General features: G+C 40.3%; 1 protein-coding gene across 2 annotated transcripts in view; it reads right to left on the minus strand.

Annotated features, from left to right (window-relative positions):
- The window catches only part of Lrrc7 (leucine rich repeat containing 7), a 364,429-nt gene that overhangs the window by 110,447 nt on the left and 232,544 nt on the right, over positions 1-21,438 (minus strand). For both annotated transcript variants that reach the window (XM_059266515.1, XM_059266514.1), the window contains exons 9-10: positions 15,685-15,829; positions 10,581-10,653 (exon numbers count right to left, since the gene is read on the minus strand). In XM_059266515.1, coding sequence (XP_059122498.1) covers positions 10,581-10,653; positions 15,685-15,829 — 218 coding nt within the window. The remainder of the gene's footprint in view (positions 1-10,580; positions 10,654-15,684; positions 15,830-21,438) is intronic.

Consider the following 21,438-nt stretch of genomic DNA (forward strand, 5'->3'; position numbering starts at 1 on the left):
AGCCTAGATACCTCAAATAGAACCAAACATGATCAGCTTTTTTTTTTTTTTAAAAAAAAAGAATGAAATGGTTCCTATCAATACTCTGCTATACTCGTAGACTATGAAGCTCAGCATAATTGTCATCAGAGAAGCTTCATCCAGCAAATGGTGGGAGCAGATGCAGAGACTCACAGCCAAACATTAGGTGGAGCTCAGGGAATCCTGCAGAAGATGAGGAGGAAGGAATGTAGGAAACAGAGGGGTCAAGGACACCATGAGAAAATGGCCCACAGACTCAACTAAGAAGGGAACATGGGGCCTCACAGAGATTGGACCAACAACCAGGGAGCCTGTAGGAGTCTGACCTCGGTCCTCTCCATATATGTTATGGTTGTGTATCTTGGTGTTTCTGTGGGACTCCTAACTGTAGAAGTGTTGTGAATATCGCTCTGTATAAATAAAATGCTGATTGGCCAGTAGCCAGGCAGGAAGTATAGGCGGGACAAGCAGAGAAGAGAATTCTGGGAAGTGGAAGGCTGAGGCAGAGAGGTACTGCCAGCTGCCACCATGACAAGCGAGATGTAAGGTACTAGACACGTGGCAACATATAGATTAATAGAAATGGGTTAATTTAAGATATAAGAAATAGATAACAAGAAGCCTGCTGCGGCCATACAGTTTGTAAGCAATATAAGTCTCTGTGTGTTTACTCGGTTGGGTCTAAGCGGCTGTGGGACTGGTGGGTGAGAGATTTGTCCTGACTGTGGGCCAGGCAGGACTGGAAAACTCTAGCTACATCTGGCGCCCAACATTTGTGGTATGAATTCATGAAAAAAGCTGCTTGCCTGTGACCTTTGGGGCCCCTGCTCAGACCTGAGCTACCCTCAGCCAGTTGTGGTGAAACATACTGGTTGGATTTACTGAAGGAGGCAGAGGCAGGAGGATCCCAAGTTTGAGGCCGGCCTAGGAGGCTTGCTAAAGAGAAGCTTCGGCCCAGCCACAAATGTTGGCGGTGGGACCATGGAGGCAGCGGCTACTGCTCCAAGTTGCTGACTTCTTCTCATCGTGTTGGTGACTGCAGTGATGCTGCTACCTGGGACAAAGGGTTTACTGCTGCTGGTTCAGAGAAGAACTGCCAGGACCATCGTGTTACAAGAAAACATTGGCAAAGGTCAGTTTGGAAAAGTTTGGCAAGACAAATGGTGGGGAGAATTTCTTGCTGTGAAGGTTTTCTCTTCTAGGGAAGAATGTTCATGGTTCTGAGAGACAGACATTTATCAGACTGTGATTGCTCCAAACCACAGAGGAGGCACAAAAAAAAAATGTCTGCAGGGAACCATGACCGCGCCTAACAGTGACTTTGAAATCTTCAAAAAGATGACAGGATCCCACAGCGATGATTCCACATGGACTATGGTAAAGCCATTAAGCTGATTAACACCATGGAAAGACTGACTTTGGACTACAAACTGCTTAGGACAATTTTGAGATGGCTAGCTGAGATGATCCAGCCTGACAGACTACTTGAACAAGGACTTGAAACAAGCCCTGCACTTTCCCATTATGCAGCGACTGGACAAATGATACAGGACTTGACAATTAACCCAAAAATTTTCTTTTCAGGATCCCCTAAAGATGTCTTCACCCCCAGAAAGCAGGAAGTAATTTTAAGAAAATGACGCCCACATTCCCAAGAAGTGGAGTGGGTAGTTTTTGGTCGTTTAATGAGTTTTGGATATTGTCATTATTTACAATGGTTGGTTACAAGTTGTTAATTGTTAATGGTCAGGAAAAAAGCTGAACAAGGAGATTAGATTCAGAGTTTTTGTTTGAAAAAAAAAGAAAGAAAAAGAAAAAGGAGAATATAGATGTGAGGTAGATCATTGAATCTACCCTGAGAAAAAAGATAAAGAAATAATAGGATAAATGGGTAGATCATTGAATCTACACTAAAAAGAAAAAGGGGAAGATTATTGAAACTTTTATGAAAAAAAGAGAGAATATGAATATGATAAGATAAAAGGTCAATTTTTGAATCTGCTTTTAAAAAGGACTACTTGTTTTATATAGGATAAGTAACGAAATTTTTTTGTCTGAGTTTATCAAATGTTACTGGACTGGACATTGTTAGTATTTATAATGGAGTTTTTAATCTGAATCTGTCAAATGTTAATGGACTAGATATAGTTAATGTAATTCTTGACTGTATATATTGTATATACTTATTGGATATAGTTTTTCTTATATTAGTTATAAGCTTTTTAAAATTTTAGACAAAAAAGGGGAAAATGTGGTGGTATTGTGTTCCCCAAAATATTGTGCACACTAATAAACTTGTCTGGGGTCAGAGACAGAACAGCCACAATATTAAACATAGAGGTTAGGCAGTGGTAGCACATGCCTTTAATCCTAGCGTTCCAGAGGCAGAAATCCATCTGGATCTCTGTGTGTTCAAGGATACAGCCAGGCATGGTGACTCATGCCTTTAATCCTAGGGAGTGATGACAAAAAGCAGAAAGGTTTATAAGGCGTGAAGACCAGAAACTAGAAGCTTTTGGCTGGTTAAGCTTTTAGGCTTTTGAGCAGCAGTTCAGCTGAGACCCATTCGGATGAGGACACAGAGGCTTCCAGTCTGAGCAAACAGGATCAGCTGAGGAACTGGTGAGGTGAGGTAGCTGTGGCTTGTTCTGCTTCTCTGATCTTCCAGCATTCACCAAAATAACTGGCCTTAGGTTTTATTTTCATTAATAAGAACTTTTAAGATTCATGCTACATAGAAGTGGGGCTGTCTGTGACTCTTTTGCCTGCTTTTGGACCCTTTTCTTTCTACTGGGTTGCCTTGTCCAGTCTTAATGTGAGGGATGTGCCTAGTCTTATTGTAACTTGATATGCCATGATTCATTGATATCCCTGGGAGGCCTGCTTTTTTCTGAAGGGAAACAGAGGAAGAGTGGTTTTGGGGGAGAAGGGAGGTGAGGGAATAGATTGAGAGGAGGGGGAGGAGGAAAAACTAGTCAGGGTGTAATACATGGGAGAAGAATAAATAAAAAAGAAAAAGAAAAGAACAGGCAAAATAGTATTTATATAGAAGTTTATAACTTCAAAGGTTAAAAGTGAAAACAACAGAAGCATAAGGTATTTTTCACTAGTGCTTCCTCAATTTCAGTATCATGTGTATCCCCAAGCCAACCTGCTAAGATGCTGATTCTGATGCTGTGATGAGGGATGGGACCACACTGCACCTGTAACCAGCTCCTGGCAGACACAAGCGCTGTGGGGCCAGGAAGGTGCAAAATAAAGCTCTTGCAACTATTTCAAGAGCAAGATGTAAAACACACATGACAGGCATGCCAATAGCAGCTGGAGTCATGCGTGGGTCCCAGCTCTGTCAGCATCAGTGACAGGAACAGCAGGAAATGCCTCCACTCCATTTCTGAAGAGGTATTCTATGCTTTTCTCTAGTTTAGTTTGGTCTTCAGGAGATTCCTGGCTGGAAAGATAATCCTGTATTCCTGGTCTTCAGTCACAGAATGAGTGAAGGCAGGAATATGAACATGTCACATAGATAATCTATAATCTACTTGAACAGTATTTATGCCTCATGAAGCTACAATGAATGCAGTTACTAGTAAACAGAAGCAAATGGCTTTGGGCTTCATGTTAATTCATCTTAATCTTTAACTCGTAACAGAAGTAATATGGCCCTTGAAAGCTGAGTGAACTGTATGTACTATAACCCCCCTCAGCTGTAAAATGGGCAACACCCAATCTATACAAGTTCAATAAGGGTTAAGTGTACATTAACCCCTGGTGTAGAGGTCAGACTCCATTAAGACTACATAGCAGGAGGTAGATAGCATCCTGAGGAATCAACGCCTCAGCAATCTCCTTCTGAACATGAAGATATTGTTAAGGGAAATTGACTTAGTTAAACTTGGTTATGTCATGAAATAAAGTTGTCCATAAATTACCAGCAATTGATTAGCAGTTTGTGGGAGGCACAGGAACTAGGTATGTCTCTGTAGAATTTTGTATATCTGAAGATATTTTGGAAAGAGGGAGGGAGGGAGAGGGAGTGAGTGAGTGAGGGTGGGAGAGAGAGCGGGAGAGAGAGAAGGAGAGAGAGGGAGAGAGGGAAAGAGGGAGAGAGGGAGGGAGGGAGGGTGGGAGAGAGGGGGAGACAGAGGAGAGAGAGGGAGAGAGGGAGGGAAAGAGGGAGAGAGAGGGAGGGAGGGAGGAAAAGAGAGAGAGAGAGGGAGGGAGGGAGGGAGGGGGAGTAGAGAATGGAGAAAATAGCTCTGCTTATTGACAGATTTTATTTTAAATTCTACATGCTCCAAATGAAGATACTAAAGCATTGTTTGACCAGTCAACACTGCAGAAATATTTCATGCATGTGGGAGTAAGAGCAATTTCAGTTTAGCCACAGCCCACAAACAACAGCTGTTGGATGATGGCCTGGTGGGGGCTGTGGGGAAGAATGGTTCCATACAGGTATTGTGACAGCCTTTGTACTTTAAATTTTATGCATTATAAAATCACCAGTGAATTCCATATGATTACTTTTGTGTTCTTCCTCATCACTGTGAATGAGTGAATGTGAGGGCATCTATCATTGGAGCAATACGTTTAATTTGTGTGTTTCAAATTTCTTTAATGCTTTTGACCCGTAATCAGATATAGCAGTGCACTGTGTAGCCATCTTTCAGTGAGTGGCAAATGGCATTTAAGACAGTTGTTCCGAAAGATGATAACGGGTCTGAAGGATTTTTACTGCAAATGTGGGAGAGTGGCTCCATTGCAGAGCTCTTGCCTGACATGTGTGAAGCCATGTGACTGGTCCTTAGCACACAAAACAAGTGAAACAACAAAGCAAATAAACAACAAAAAAAGCAGAACCCTGGTTGCTTGGTGACACCCTAACGCATAGTATGGCTTTGCACTTGGGTGTGTGGTGGTGATGGTGTAGGCAGACCAGTTGTGCTGCTAGTCACACAGAAGGCAACCAATGCAAGGCTGTGCAGCAGACACCCTTGAGAAGGACAGTAAACAGCCTACTGTGTGAAGTGTTTACCAGGCTATGCTTTTTATCAGTTTTTTGGAAAGTATTCTTTCAACTTCTTCTAAATTTCACTGTTTCACTTGTGGAAGGAAGTGCCTCTATGATGTTCACACAGCGGTAGAACTCATGTCCTTGAAATCAAATAACTCTTGGTTGCTCCATGACTCTGAATGGTTTATTACTGAGGACTCTATAAAAGCCTGGATGACTGAGGAGATGGGATAAAGTGGGTGAAGTGCTTGCTGCTCAAATATGAGGACCTGAATGTGGATCTCCAACACTCATATGAAAGAGCGGGGCGTGGTGGCTAGAATCTCAGCAGTAGAGTCATAAGACAGAAGGATCCTAGGGTTTTTTAGCCAGCCAGTTCATTCTATTCAGTAAACTCCATGCCAAAGAAAGACTCTGTGTTACAAAAGTAAACAGACAGACGACAGACAGGGTGCCTAAGTACAACACCTGAGGTCATTTTGTGGCTTCCACATGCAGGTACACATACGAACATATACCCCCTCACAAACTTTCACACACATACATACATGTATACACAAAAGCCTGGAAATACTATATATCTCATTTATTAACAGTACACTTTAAAGGTTTCAAATGTGATTGTTATAGATTGAATAGTTATTTTCTTCCAAAACTCATACGCTGATGTCCTGTCCCACCCAATGTCATGGAATTGAGACATGGAACTTTTGGGAGGTTATGGAACTGGATACAGCCATAAGACTGATGAGAGAGCATCTTCACACTTCCTCTCTTGTGTAAAGGAGAAGTCACATGACCACAATAGCATGGCAGCTGCTAGCAGGCCTAGAAAAGAACACTGATAAAGGCTGCCTTTCTGGGTGTAAACTCTAGAACCATCAAAACGCATGTCTGTTGTTTCAGCCACATCAGCGGGGCTATTGTTCCATGCAGTTGAAGAGACACATCATCACTGCATTCCCAAGTGAAAACAGAGCGTTTTTCTTGTGGATGATGAGGACAGGTCTTCCTGCTTGGGTGGCATGGGTGACAGTCACTTTACTGACTGGACCATTTCTCCAGCCCTTAATTACACTTACATGCAAAGTAAGCATTTTTTTCTGAACCAAACCAAATAAAACAAACACCCTCAACATAACTAAAACCAAAAACCTAAATGAAATGTTGTTTTATTTCCTTTATATTCACTACTGATTTTCAAGTTAGTTTTTAGAAGAGTTAGTCCAATCTACTAACACTTTCCTTATATCTTTCCTGAAGAAGAGGAAACAAAGAAATCAAAGAAACATGATAACACTAAAAATCTCAGAAAAATGAGTTATTGTGATAGAATTTTTGACCTATAACCCTGTAAGCCAGCCATCAACTTTTGAATTAAGTGATCCCATTTATCTTTAAAAAGTATCTTTCACACTTTTAAGAGAGCTACCAATTTTAGCAAAAAGAAAATTAAGTGTGTAATAACCTGGCACCCATTTTACTTGTATAATTTTCCCATTTTTCACTTTGTATTTTCATTTTGAGTCAAGCCAATTAGCAAAAAGTCAGAACATTAGAGTTCTAAATAGAAAGACACATCCATTACCCATCCTTTCAGCTTGATACTCTCAACCTCTTAACAATAAGTATAGACCCATAGAGAACTCCAGAGAAACGCTTACCAAGAGCAAATTATGTGCCATATTTTTTAAAAGCTTTATACAATTTTAGAGCTGGGATTAAAAACTACTTTAATTGAGATTTGTTATATAATTTATGAGTTGGAATTAAAAAGTTAGATAATCTATAAAATAAGCAGTTATAACCTGTGTGAAGTGAGATGTAAAAAGCCAAGCTTGGAAGCACTTCCGTGAAGGCAACCACAGGGAGAGAGAACATTTTCTGGTGGGCATTTTGGTAGGGAGCATAAAAGAATCACATGCGGGTGGTGTTTTAACTCAGATCTAGAGCCCTGATACTCAGGGCTGTCTGTGAATCAGAAGTTGTGATATCACTTGGACATCTGAGAATGGTGTGGAATTCCAAGTTCTCAGGTATTATTCCTATTAGACCAGAGCTTGTGTATTAAACAAGATTACCAGGTGCCTGTGACACTTGTTGCAGTTTAAAAGCATGGACTTAAAAGATGCAAGTAGTCAGTCTTAGGAAGAGTAGAAGAGATATTCCAGGTAACAAGTGAGACAGGACCAAGGAGTCAGGACAAAGTTTATCTCATTGGAAAAATCTGGAAAAAGGGAAGCCTGGAAACAAGATGGATGAATGAATGACGGGACTAATGTATGTCAGGCATAATAATTAGGCCAGTGCAAACTGTGTTTATGTATTTTATCAAGAGAGTTCTTAATTTCATACAGTAGTTGGTAGTTTCTTCAGTAATTGATACAAAAGTCTGTGTAGCAACAAAGCCTGAACTTTTTCATTCTTTCTGTCTCTCTTTTTCTCTTTGTGAACCACGGGGTTTAATTAGAGATGCCTACAGAAGCCTGGATGAGCAGTCACTACAGAAGTATGGACAACTTGTTAGAAGCTGCACCACTGAAGATACTATCTCTCCCTCCACCAGCAACCACTAACTGACTATAGATTTTCAGGAAGTTGGGGGCAAAGCCTACAGGATTGCATCCTAGGGAGGCATGAAGTTGGCATTACGTTTGGATGTGAAGTGTTTCTCTAAGTGTTGGAGGCTGTGTTTCTTGTCCAGTGTATTAGTGGCAGAGCTCTGGGAAGCAGCTGGATCATGAGGGTTCTAACACTGTAAATGGATTTATGCATGGATGGATCCATAGCCTAATGGGCTACTGAGGTGGTAGAAGCTTTAAAAGGTGGGTCCACCTGTGGCATATTCCCTCCCTCTCATTCTGCTTCTGAGCTACTGTGAGTTAAGCAGCTTTGCTTTTCTCCTAGTCACGGTGTTCTGATGTATCACAGGTAGCAGAGCAACAGAATCAAATGACCATGCACTGAACCCACTGATGCCATGAGCCAAAACAAACTTCCTCCTTTAAGTTGATTTTCTTATAATCAGTGGAATGCTGGCAACACAAGTGGATACTGAACATACTACCTACTTTGACACCAGAAAGAGAGTCTAGGATTATAATGGGTGGTGGTGGGTGATGGTGTTTCTCTGGGTTCCTGGGGTGTGCAGTAGGGAGAGTGCAATGTGCCAGGAAAGCCTGGAAGTGGCACTGGAGACATACAGTAGAAGGCTGAGCCTGTGACCTTCTAGGTACTCAGCTTTCCTAATTAGCTGTGAACCTTTACTTCAGGTACTCTTCAGAAAACATTTCTCTATCATGGCCACCTTGAATTCCCTTTACTCTTTGTCCATGGATTAGACTACTTCATGGTTCATTTTGCTGCTGGCCATTGTCTTGTGAGTCCCATGCGAGGTGATACCTAAATGGGGCCTAAAAGTGACTGTCCAACTAGTTACAATAGCCTGAGAGTGGATCCCTATGTCTATACAGTTCATGGTGATCAAGGACAATGTTGGCTATAGTCAAGTACCAGGTTTCCTTTAAGGAGGCACCTGCCCCATCCAACTCTTAGGTATTGCTTCTTTCACCCAAAACAAGTGTTTCTTTTGCCTTTGTGGCATCTGAGCATTTCATACTAATCAGCAGTTTCACCATGAAGACTCAACGGCTCTACCTTGTTGGTAATTGTATTGCTCTATTTACTACCTACCAAGTGACTGAAAGCTGATAGCTGACTGGTGATCATGGGTTTGGTCCTTTTGAACATAGTAGTGCAAATGTCTGTATTGAGTCACTATTTGACCAGTTCATGTTTTTCCACATTTGTAAGTCAAGGGACTTGAATAAATGCTGATTATGACTAAGCTCAAAGGCAGACTCTAGTATAGTTTGTGCAATACTACTTGTCTTCTGGGAAGGAAGCAGAGAGGTATAGGTTAAGCAGTCCTGCACCTACCAGCATGAAACAAATCCTGCACTCAGGATGTGGACCGCTAGCTCAGCACAGGAACTAGTCCAGTGTATGTCTGGGATTAAACTAGACTTCAGAATTTGGTTTGTCACCTAAGGGGAAAAGAGGCCAATAGAGGCCGAAAACCACACCCATGGACAGGAGCTGCTTCTCAGGGAGACCAAAGCCAAGGGTTTCTCCCTGCTGAGAAAGCAGCTTTCCTGTGCCCATGTTTGGCTCATCCAACCTCTTAATTTTGTCTTCAAAGAATCAAGACATTAGTTTGTATAGGAAATACAAACTAAGAGGCAAAATACCAATCACAGTCTTTTAGAGATTAATGAATTTGAATTCAGTTCCCCTGAGTTTGACCCATTGAGAAAGATTAGTGCCTGAGAAGATAATTGGGAAGAGGATTTTGATAACAATAATAACAAATAATAATAATAATAATACTAATAATAATAATAATAACAAAATTGCTTTTGTGCAACCCCAAAGAACTATGTTTTCTCTGTTGGAGAAAATGGAAGTAACTGAGGACAGAAACATACTGGACAGTCTGGATATTATAATGTTAATGGTTGACACTTCTACTGTTCTCCAAAATAGAATTGGAAATTTAAATTTGTTGAATTGCTCTACTCTTTAGAAGTGGAACTTTTCAGTCCAGTGGCTGTTTTTCCACTTGGCAGTGGACAGATGGGGTGAGAGGAGAAGGCAGGGACAAGTTCACCATCTAGCCTGTAGTGGTGGTGGCTCTGAGGCTAGACCCTATGTTAAATCGAAGAGTTTAACAGGCAGTTAGCCTTAATTGTAATAAACTCAGCTATTTTTAAAAGCTGAATCTTTTTCTCCTGTGTATACTGAACTCTGCCAAGAGAAAGGACTTGTATAACCTTTTATAATGGGACAAGGCAGCTGGAATCTGATGGAATGGCCTTACAGGAAGGCTGATTTCAGCCTGAAGATGGCTTGTTCTGACACCTCATTTCATACATCATCAACAAAGTCACTTCAGTGAAACACAGAACATTAACAGTCCACAAGGAATTGTAAACTAAATGCTGTTTAAGTTCTAATCAATTAGTAAAAATTGTGCAGCATGTTTTATCCTTTTAAGGCAATGTTGGGATTTTATCTTCCAGTTTTTTTTTTAATGGTGGCTTTGTTTTTCACTTCATTGTCTAAAAAAAGTCAAGCTTCTATATGTACAAAATTATTAGAGTGTAATTTCAATATGTATATATATATATATCACAAAGACTTAAAAACTTGATTCCCTTTTTATGGGAAATATTTAAGTTAATTTATAGTTGCTACTCAGTAAACTATATCAGATTGATACTCTCTGAAAAATACCATTAACAGTGTAATTGCAGGTCTGGCAATTACTTTGCTTGAGAAAGGTTCATGGTTGACTATTTCTCACTGTGTTTTATAGCTTCAGTGGGTTCAGTGTTCAGATGTAAAGTTTTTATGATGTATACAAGTGTTAACTGAATGAAATGCAGTTCAAAGGAAGAATTTGCAGCAATGTTTTGATAGAAAATACAGCATAACCTTTAATTTCTGGTCGAACACAGCCCAATAGACTAGTGTGGGAACTTACTTTCCGATTGTATTGGGTAGCATAGTGAGTTGATTGTCATCTACTTTTAGAGTTGTTAGCTTTTTCAGCAGTCCTGAAACAGAGAAGAAGTTTTATTAATACACCAGAGCAGGAAATGTCATTGAAAGAAATCATAGGGCTCACTCATGTTGAATGCATGTTGTTTCAGTTGGCTATGTTCTGCATGTATAACACACAAACAGGCACAGACTAGTTTTGAGTTTTTGTTGTAAAAATTCAAATGTCAATGGGAGTAAATAGCATCAGAGCAGTTAAGTAAACCAACTTGGGGTCCACACACTTGTCAAGAGATTCACCCACATCTCCTTTTCCTGTTTTCCAGCAAATGGACCAGTAGAAACATTTTGAGTCAGCTGAGATTTAATATTGAATTAATTCCCAAGCACAGATAACTCATTTTCTTATGATAAAGACTGGAAACAGTTCAAAACAACAAGAGTGTAACAGTCAAAATGAGGGAAGGAAAGTCCTACAACAAAAAATTTATGATTACAGTTGTGGAAAATGACCACACATGAGTCGTGTGCTGAGATTTCAGAAATGGTGGACTTTATCAGTGTTAGACTCAAAACTAGTTTGATTTGTAATACCTCACATTGAGCTAGCCAGGGATTAATGTTAAAACTATCTTTTAAATGTGTATGTGCTGTTGTGTATATGTGCTTGAATGTGTGTGGACAGATGGATGCATCTGGAGTCTTCTAGGATTGCTCTTACACACTCTTCCTTTGCTGAGGCCAGCTATTTCTATCTTACTGAGAGCTGGCTGATTTTACTTACCTGCCTTGCAGGCTTGCTCTAGGATCCTGCCTCTACCTTCTGAGGCTGGATTACAGGTAGGCTATACTTTATCTGGGTGTTTGGGATCTAAAGTCTAGTTCTCACTTGCCTGGCAAGTGCCTTAACCACTGAGCCATCTCCACACCCCACAACCACTTATTTTCCACTGTCTGATCTATGCCCCCTCCACACTTTTTACGTCTTGCCCTCCTTCCATTACCTTAATGTGCAATCACTGCACAGCAATGGGAGAACAGCTGCCTTTGGCATAATCACTCCTCTTACCCAACCACCAAACAGCTTGTAAATCAGTGTGGCTTCAATAGCCAAACCCAAGGACAAAGTATTAGTATAAAGGTTAGCATTTGTTTTATATGGGAACTATGTATATATGCTGTAGATTACTGTGTCCTGTAGAAAATTTGTCAGGAAAATGTTAATTTCATGATCAAATGTCTTTTGGGGATGTCAAGTTAAGGAAAACTAAACCATTTTCCTTAACAAAATTTTTCTAGGACTTTTTGATATAGTTATATGAAAAACGTGATCCTCTGAAATTATCCTGAAATGTGTGTGTGTGTGTGTGTGTGTGTGTGTGTGTGTGTGTGTGTGTCCTTGTCCACACCCACTTAGGTGTGGAGCATCCTTCAACATTCACACCTTGTGGATATGGGGTCAAATCACGCCCACCTATTTTAGTATTCTGATAATTTTTTAAAAGCCAGAGGAAGTCATATGAAGTCTGAAGTTGTGGTTGACTTAGGATTTCAATATAGTTATGTTTTCTTCAGAAGCAGGTGAAGAGAACTAACCCTGCTGTCAGACTGCTGTAACAAAATACCTGCAACATGGGAGAATAATTCATCAGCTTGAAAACAATAGCATGTGGGAAGCAGGACATTCCTTTGGTGCATATTCATCATACTGGTCTGAACATATTTTGCACCATTCATCTCTGTTCAAAAGGTACCGGAACCATTTTAGCTTCCCTAGAGTATGTTTTGAAACATCAGCTCTGGGATGTAAAAGGACACCAGAGCTTGTTTATGTTATGAGTGGGGCCATGAGTTACATTAGAATGTTTTTGTAGCTTGAAGCCCCCATCAGACTGCTATGCTCTAGCCCACCAGTGGAACTGTGGGAGGCTTGAGTCTCTTCACCACTGTGCTGGGTCACAAGAAACTGAGGCATGGATGACAGGTGGCTGAGCAGACACCAGCTCACCACGAGCTTATCCAGAAGACCTGAGGCCTCTGGTGTGAAGCAATGTAAAGGAAAACAAGGTAGGTTTGGACTCAGGCAAGTGTTTCTGTGCAGATTGGAGGTGTGGCTCTCACATGAATCTTTATAGCAGAAGCAAGCAGACCTTTCTGCTTAGCCTGAGTCTGTGGATTTACAGGAACTTACCAAGACCAGGCCACTTTGCTGCTCACACATTACCCAAGGATCTAGTCTAGACTGACGTAGAGCCTCAGTAGGTCTCTGATTGTGGGCTGAGCACCAACTTTATGCAGGCTCCTGTCTTCCTCTCCTTCCCTTGTGTTTCCCTCTCTACATTCTCTATCTTTTTATACACCCCTGGCATTGAAGGATGAGGAGGACTGTAATTGTCATGGTAGATATTCTTGTATAGATACATAGTTAATATGAATGCTCCATACATTAAAATAGCTTTTTATTAAAGTAGACAATGTTTGTCTGGCATTTGTACCCATTGTAATAGTTCTATGAAAGCAAATGTCTCTGTCTCCCACGTCTTAGTTCTCGTAGGAGCTGCCACTGACTGAACACTTGGCACCTTGGATTAACTAATGAGCCCCTGAACATGAGCTAGAAGTAATGCTACTCCCTCACATTGATGAACAATTGGAGCACAGAGACATCATGCAACTTGTAGAAGATCACACAGCAGGCAAGCAACTCAAACTCAGGTAACTTGACTGTGGAGCCTCTGCCCCAATTACTAAGTGATCATAGTTTGAAAAGTAAAACATTATGCATCCTCCTCTATCCAAAGAAGCTTTTTATTAGAACCACCTGAAGGAGGAAGAGGCCTTTCACTCTTCTTGGAGACAGTGCAGGGAGGGACCAAACACAGAGTGGTTGCTGAGTTTGCCTCTCTGTCAACCGACTCTCAGCTGCAGGACTGGTGTGACAGGGCAGAAATTTTGTTCTAGTTGTATTTTATTAATTCTATGGAAATTCTTGTCTTATTTTAAAAATTCCTGGTTACCCAATAGATAATCCACGTTCCAATAAGAAAGATGAGGTGCCATTTCTCATCCAGTTAGTGTCTGTGGTTTTTCTGGGGCCCAGAACCAAACTCTTATGTCTGTTGGCCAACAGAGGAAGGCCTGAGGAAGGGCCTGTCTGTCTATAACCAGGCCCTGGGCAAACGGTCAGATATAACTTCCCCTGAAGTTTCAGCGAGACATAAAGGGCAGTTCAGTGAGTAACTAGTGTCCCCAAGTCACTTCTTCCTGGGAGAGTTCTTAGGTCCTGAAGGAAGGTGTTAGAGCAATAAGACACATCTTTTGTCTTTCTTCTTATGCTGCTACACGCTCCACTCAGTGTTCTGTATCACTCTAACAGGATGCCTTACTCCAAGTGAGGATAACTCTGCAAGCTGCTTTTTTTTTTTTTTTTTTTTTTTTGGTTTTTCGAGACAGGGTTTCTCAATGTAGCTTTGTGCCTGTCCTGGAACTCACTCTTTAGCCCAGGCTGGCCTCCAACTCACAGAGATCCACCTGACTCTGTCTCCGGAGTGCTGGGATTAAAGGCGTGTGCCACCATAGCCTGGCTGCGAGCTGCTTTTTAAAGGAAGATAAATTAACAAATAATCCTGCCAAACCAAGAATGCCTTGTTTTTGGAAATAATTGGTTCTTTTAAATAAAACAGGCTTATTTAACTATATTTGTTATTTTTCTGTGATTTATGACACATAATTTCATTGTTTTATATTCTATGATTACTTTAACTTCTTTTATCTTCTGTATGGATTTTTTTCTATTTCCCTCCCTCTGGTACTTTACAAGTTATAAATTTTATCTCTATTGAAGTGGATGCATTTTCATTTTTAGCATGCTTATTTAACTCCATTTTCCTGCATACTTGTGGAGTTCTTTATTTGTCAAGTAAATAGCCATTCTTAGCATGAGTAAACATCCTTTACTAAGGAGGGCACAGCATAGGCCAGACACAGTCTCAGCACTGAGAAGGCAGCTATGGGCAAAACTATGTTCTCTGAATCAATGCATTTTGCCTATGCATTTTCAGTTGTTTGGGGTGGTGCTGAGCATGTAGAGTCGAATACTACCACTCTGTTGTCCTGATCAGATGAGGCTCTTTGTAGCTAACAAGCCTCCTCAACGTTGCAACACACATACCAGTTCTTCCCACACTCATCTGCTCATAAGTTTCATTTAAGGTGACTAATGTTCAGATCAGAGCCCCGTATGTTCTCTGAGATGCAGCTGGGAAATGTGAGAGGTCTAGTGAAGCTTTCAGTTTTGCCTGGTGGTTGGAGAAACACTGTTTGATATATGTGATTCTGTAAATAAAAAGTCAGCAAATTTATGAGAAAAGCTTGTGTGATTTTGTTAAAACCAGCGTTCCCCATCAGTTGGGCTACTTGGTCTGTGACAACTCTTAGGAGCATTAGCAAGTTGCTGAATATATGACACATCTATTCCAAACAGGTTGAAATCCCCATTTCAAAGTTAAGTGAACTCATGATTTTTCTCCTAGCCAAGATATCTCATAAACAGGAAAAATATAAAAGGACTACTCACTGTTCAATCTTTTTATAACTTTATCTATAAAATATATAAATTAAAAAGATCTGGTGCATGCTATACCTACTCACAATTTTTTTCTGGTAAGCATCTTATAACATATTAAGGACAATATATCTTTTAAAAAATAATGGAACTAAGAATCTATTTTACATTTACACATTTTTGTGTTTTTTTTACCTGTTATATCAATGTTACAATGCATCCACCATCACCAAATAACTCTAAATCTAAACACTTTTCATGACAACATTGAAATTTAGGAGATTTGACAATTTTAAGATACATCTATTTAATAGGAACATTTCACTGGAGAGTTGAATTTGATGTTAAAGTTAACAGTTCATTTTAAGCTATTCGTAATATACAATGATCTTGCATGGTGAATTTGCTAATTCATTAATGTCAGGCTAGTAGTATATTACCTACATGCATAAACAGGTTATACTGCCAAGAAAGAAACTGCACACTTGACATAATTACTCATGACAAAATGTTACATCCTCACCTATTGAGTCAGGCAGCTGTTGCAACATATTGGATGATAGTAAGAGGTCCTCAAGGGCTTCACATCCAGAAATATCCATGTCAACCGTTTCTATCCTGTTTTTTGACATATCCAGGTATACCAACATCTTTAACTTCCCTATAGACTTGAAGACAGTGCATAAACTCAGGGTTAGTTGGGGAAATTTCACAAGGCACTTGAAGCTGTAAAAACCGTGATGTTGTGAATTAATTTTAAAGCCACCATGACAATAAGGAGGATATGGAAGCATTGATCAAATGTACACTGATTGGAAAGCACACTGGTGTATCCATTTCGAAACACAGAATCCCTACATGACCTATACACCCCTAGGCCTATTCTGCACAATTAAAAACACAAGTGCACACAAATGGTCACAGATGCATTATTCACAGCAGTCAAGTGGCAGCAGCCTAAACCGGCCTCAATGATTGCATGGGTAAGCAAAAGTGGCCTGCCCGCATAATGGATATTATTTGGCAGTGAATGAAGTGTTGAAATATGCTACAAAATAGCTGAACTCTGAAAGGTGCAAGTCACAAAAGACCACACATGTAGGATTACACTCATATGCAATGTCCAGAACGGGTAAATTTATAGACAGGAAGTAGAGAAGATTGCCAGAGATTTAGGATTGCTTTTAAGGGTGATGGAAATGTTCTAAAGTTAGGTTGTGATGATGTTTATAGAACATTGTGAATCTGCTAAAAAAATCCATTGATTTGTAAATGCTTATGAATTATATCTTACTGCAGTGGTTATAGATAAATTCTGAGTCAATGAAGCAGTCAGAACACAACAGTTCTGAAATTTTCCAATGGAGAACTGAACATTGCATAGTATCCTTAAGGTTTAGATGTCTCAGAAAGATTTAAAATTATAATTTGGGATTGATTCTGCTAATTAGAATGTGGGAGACAAGGAGGTCTTTGTACTCACAGATAAGGACTAGGGGAACCTGGAAGTTAAACATACAGATTGTTCCTTCAAAGAGAGGAATACATAACCTGTCATCCACCCAGAAGTCATCCCCAGACCTTTATCATAAGCTCGTTTTTCTCAGTCAATCTACAGAACCCATCTTTATGGAAGGTGTCACATGTACTTTACAAAGAGTTTTGATATAATCATGTCTGATCTTTATCTATCTTACTTTGTTCCTCAAAGAGATTTATGTATTCTTTATTGTGTGTATGGAATTGAGTTAACCAGGAAAGTTTTCACCAAGTTGTGCTGTGTTTAAATATGCCTAAAATGAACTACTCAGTTCATTTGAACTGAAGTTCGAACCAACATTGACTACTTAGTTATGTTGAACCAAACTTCTTTCTTGCCTCTCCAAGATCATTGCTCTGTTGGCCATGGTGGTTACAGAGACCCCTGCATTAGAGGTTCAACATTCTGCTCATTCACCAGCCCTTTCTGAGACTCCCTGTTATATGCTACTATCTGTGCTATGTATTAAGACAACATCATGAGCCAGGCAGATGTATCTGGGAAGAAACTTGTCTGGATGAAGACAAGACATTTTAAAAATTTGAAACAAATTATTGTGAAGTGCAGGCATGTCTTCAGCTCAGAACATTTCTTCTTCCTCCTTCCTAGGGCTGTGATCATAGCTGCTCAACACTATGATAGTCAAAATGAGTTTTTTATCTTTAGGGAGTTTACATTAGTGAAGGCAACATCCAAAGAAACAATAAAAATACTCTTGATATGTGCATGAAAATTCATGTGGGAAATACTACAGAAGAAAGGGGGAAGGACCAAGACTGTCCAGCAGTTGTCATTTGTCAAGAAAGAGGAAACCCAAAGGAATCAAGATGGTTCAGTAAGTAAAGTGCCTGCTGCAGAAGCCTGAGGACCCAGTCCAATCCCTGGCACCCATGCAGAAAGCCTGGCATGGTGGTATACGCTTGCAATCCTAGGACTAAGGAGGCAGAGACAAGCTCATTAGACAGAGAGCCAGTCTGGCTGAATCAGTGAGCTCCAGGTATAGCAAGAGATGCTGTCTCAAAAGATAAGATGGAGACTGATTAAGGAGGGCACCTAATATTGATCTCAGGACTCTACATGTGTGTACCATATGTATATACACACTCATACTAGCACACAAAGAAAGCAAAAGAGAGAACCTGCAAGACAGAATAGCCCTCACATTCACAGAGAAGCTTGAAAACGTATGACATGTTGAGAGATTTAATAACAGAGTGACTGAAGTTTGCTGAGCTCAGGTTTTCAGGAAGAGGACTGCTGTAAAAAGGAACCCCATGTTGTGAAGGCATGAAAACTCTAACTTGCAGGCAAGCGGAACTATTAAAAGGTTTGTAAGACAGCGAATGACTTGATAAGATCTGTGCTCAGAAAAAAATAACACCAGGGAACTTTCAAAATGGCAGATTCATGATTAGAATCAAGGAAGTTCAGTAGAGGTGCTGAACTGTGGGCTTGAGGCATCCACAACAATCATGCATCAAAAATATGCAAAGCTGCTGAGTGTGGTGGAGGAGCTCAAGTTAGCATTTGCATTATAGTGGCTGTTATCCATAATACAGAAAGCTTTAAGACATTTGGAAGGTCCACATGGTTATAGGCAAGCATTAAACCACTTCTTATAAGAGACTTCAGCATCTGTGGATCTTGTCCTGTGGTTGCAGGATATTGGAAGAATCTTCTAGACACCAAAGGACTACTGACTACTGGACAGAGTCTTTTGTCTGTGTAGTAGCCAGGTACCTAAGGCAGTGGACTCAAGGAGGAAGAGAGATGAGCTCAAGGAAGATGTGAAGTCAAATCAAGGGTTTCTGACTGACTGCATAGGGTGGGAGGGTCAGCTCCTACCAGTGGTCACTAAACTTGTAGGTGGACAACAGAAAACAGCTAGGTAAAAGCCTTCATCTTGCTTTGTTTCAGGATGTTTGCAGACAAGTGCCTCATACTTTGGTTGCTCAGCACTTCACTCATTTGATCCACCTAGGAACACCTTACCATTTGTCTTACTTATTTGGCAGAGTCTAAATAAACCAGTAAAATTAATTAATAGACAAACACTTGGCACTGAGCTAAAGGTTTTATATTGAGAGCCACTGGTAGCAAAAGTCCATGAGAGTATACAGCAGTGACAACTAGTGTTCAGAAGGTCAACCTATCAGAACTAAGGGTTCTGTTAGAGGAAACCATCATGCAAAATGTTACGGAATTACTGCCTTTTGAATGAACTGGCTGTCTCTTGTTGTAAACTTCTTGTGCAATAACAGCTATGATTCTCCCCATTTACCGTGCATCTCCATGTTATGTGTACACGTAATCTCACGATTGCATCTCAGTCTTATGGGCACACATAATTGTGGATAGTCTAGACGATCGTTTCTTATTTAACTGTACAATTTTTATGAATATAAACATACTAATATATGCTTCATACTAGGTCTATTGTTCCATATGGACTGTAGACACTTAGAGGTCTTGTTCTCCAGCCTTAGTCACTGACAAGGTAAATATTGACCAGACAAAGTGTCTTCGCAGAACTTTCACAGAGCAGAATTGCAGGTGTCTGGCCTTGTTAGATCAACACTCTTCAGAAGAATTATAGTGAACCAGAAGTGATAGTGCAGGTGTCTGGCCTTGGTATATCTTAGTCCTTCAAGAGATCAATAGCACCTGTGTTGCCCTAAGCTTCTTCCACCAGCACCTCCCCACTCTGATTCAAATAACAATTAACACTTTGTATTAATTTATACACCAGTTCTTAATGCAAGATTTTAGGCTCAATAGACTAATTATATACAGGTCCTGAGATTCAGGTGATTAACAGAAAAATGCTGTTAACTGACTAATCATATCTGGATATTATTAATTATATAAAATAGTACACATATTCTTTGCCTTTTCCTTAAATCTCTCATTGGTTTAATTTCTCTCCTTGTAACCTTTGTAACTATCCCTTTAAGAGATAGCCAGAACTTTTTACAACCTGCAGCTGTTGTCAATCACCAATTAAGCTGACCAAGTCTTTGCCAAGTGTGACTCTTATCAGACTACTTGTCCCTGAGAGTTTACTTTGTAGTTTTTACTAACAAGTTGTTAATGAATGGAGATATATATATATATATATATATATATATATATATATATATATATATATATATATGCTTGGAGAAAAAAGAAGGAAAAAAGATAGAAAAGACCTAGATAGATATGAGAGAACAGCAAGAAAAGAATTGACTGAGAACAAAGATAAGGATGGAGATGGAAAGAACTAGGTAGAATGATGAGAGAACCGAAGAAGGGACTGAGAGCAGGAGGGACTGAGAGGAGCTAAGTAAGAGAGCAGAAAAGAAGTTGTGTAGATAGAATTGACTGAGAAGAATAAAGTGAATGGACTAAAGAACTCAGTGTGCTTAGATTCATTGAATATCCCTCAGATTAGAATCCTCAGCTGGTTGTTAGACTCTTCCACGGACCCTGGGAGCACACAATATAGGCTGGACCTATTATTGTTTGCGATAGTTATATATATATATATATATATATATATATATATATATATATATATATATTATTTAATATTCTATATTCTTGTGACCCAATCTGCCATGCACACCAGCTACAGTGCCCCACTTTCCTCTCCCCCTGGCCTGTTAGAAAAGCAGACCCCCTCAGATCCGATCTTCACAGCTGCTTCTAGCAGGCACTCATGCTTGGAGCTTAAGATTGTGAATGAAGTTCCCTAGGAAGCAAAGACAATGACAAGTTCAGCACAGAGTCCTCTTAGAATCAAGGAAAGAGGACAGGAGGGACAGGGAAGGAAGGAAGCTGACCTGGACATCTGAGGAAGTTGACCTGTGAGGAAGTGCCCAACAAAGCTTCCCAAAAAATTCTGTAGCTGAGCTCCCCAACCCCACAGGTGTCTGAGCAGAGGCTGAGGGGCTGGGTCTTTGTGTCCTGCATTTGTGGATTGTTGAAGGAACATTATCCAGAATGGGGTTTTGACCTTGAGTGAGGAGGTCAAATTCAGAAAAGGGGATCTGAAGAGGCCAGAGGAGCTGCATGCAGTGTTTCCAGAAGCTGCCAAACAGAGAAAGTTCTTCATTCCTGAGGACACATTAGCACATGCTTTCTGTGTGCCATTCCCAGGTTGCTCTGAGAATAAGGGCTGGAACTGAAATTGAATCTGCTTGGATTGGACTAAAGATCTTCCTGTCTCTCAACCCCTCATTAACTCAGAGCTGCATCCTCCATCTTTAGGATGTCCCTAAAAGTCCCTGTGAAGTTGTGTAGAAGCAGACATTAGAGGAGCTGGCCCTCCAGAATGGAGAAAAAGAAGGCATTAGGTGGCATTTCCCCAGCTCAGAAGAACATCACTTTATAAAAAACTGCCACTTTGCTATTCATGTCCCACCCCAAGGAAGTATGAGTCATAGTAGTCCTCTCTTTTCTAGGAGTAAAGGACTCCGTGTGCTTTTGCATTGTTCCCTCCTCTATCCTTTAATCAGGAGAAGGCTTTCATTCTTGAAGCTGCTCTCAATGCTGCCTTGCTATCTCCTGTACTGACCAGCATCTTTCGTGCAGTTTCAAAACATTCTGTGGAAGACAAACAACACTTGGGTGTTTATTGTTGAGTCTTTCAAACCTTCTACAGGCACCCTACCCTGCAGCAAAGGTCTCCAGTCGTTGGGAAGGTCGACTTGCCCAGCACCACTCTAGGTGCACACGGATCCATAGGTGAGTGAC

The sequence above is a fragment of the Peromyscus eremicus genome, chromosome 6, assembly GCF_949786415.1.
Source record: "Peromyscus eremicus chromosome 6, PerEre_H2_v1, whole genome shotgun sequence".
NCBI lineage: Eukaryota > Metazoa > Chordata > Mammalia > Rodentia > Cricetidae > Peromyscus > Peromyscus eremicus.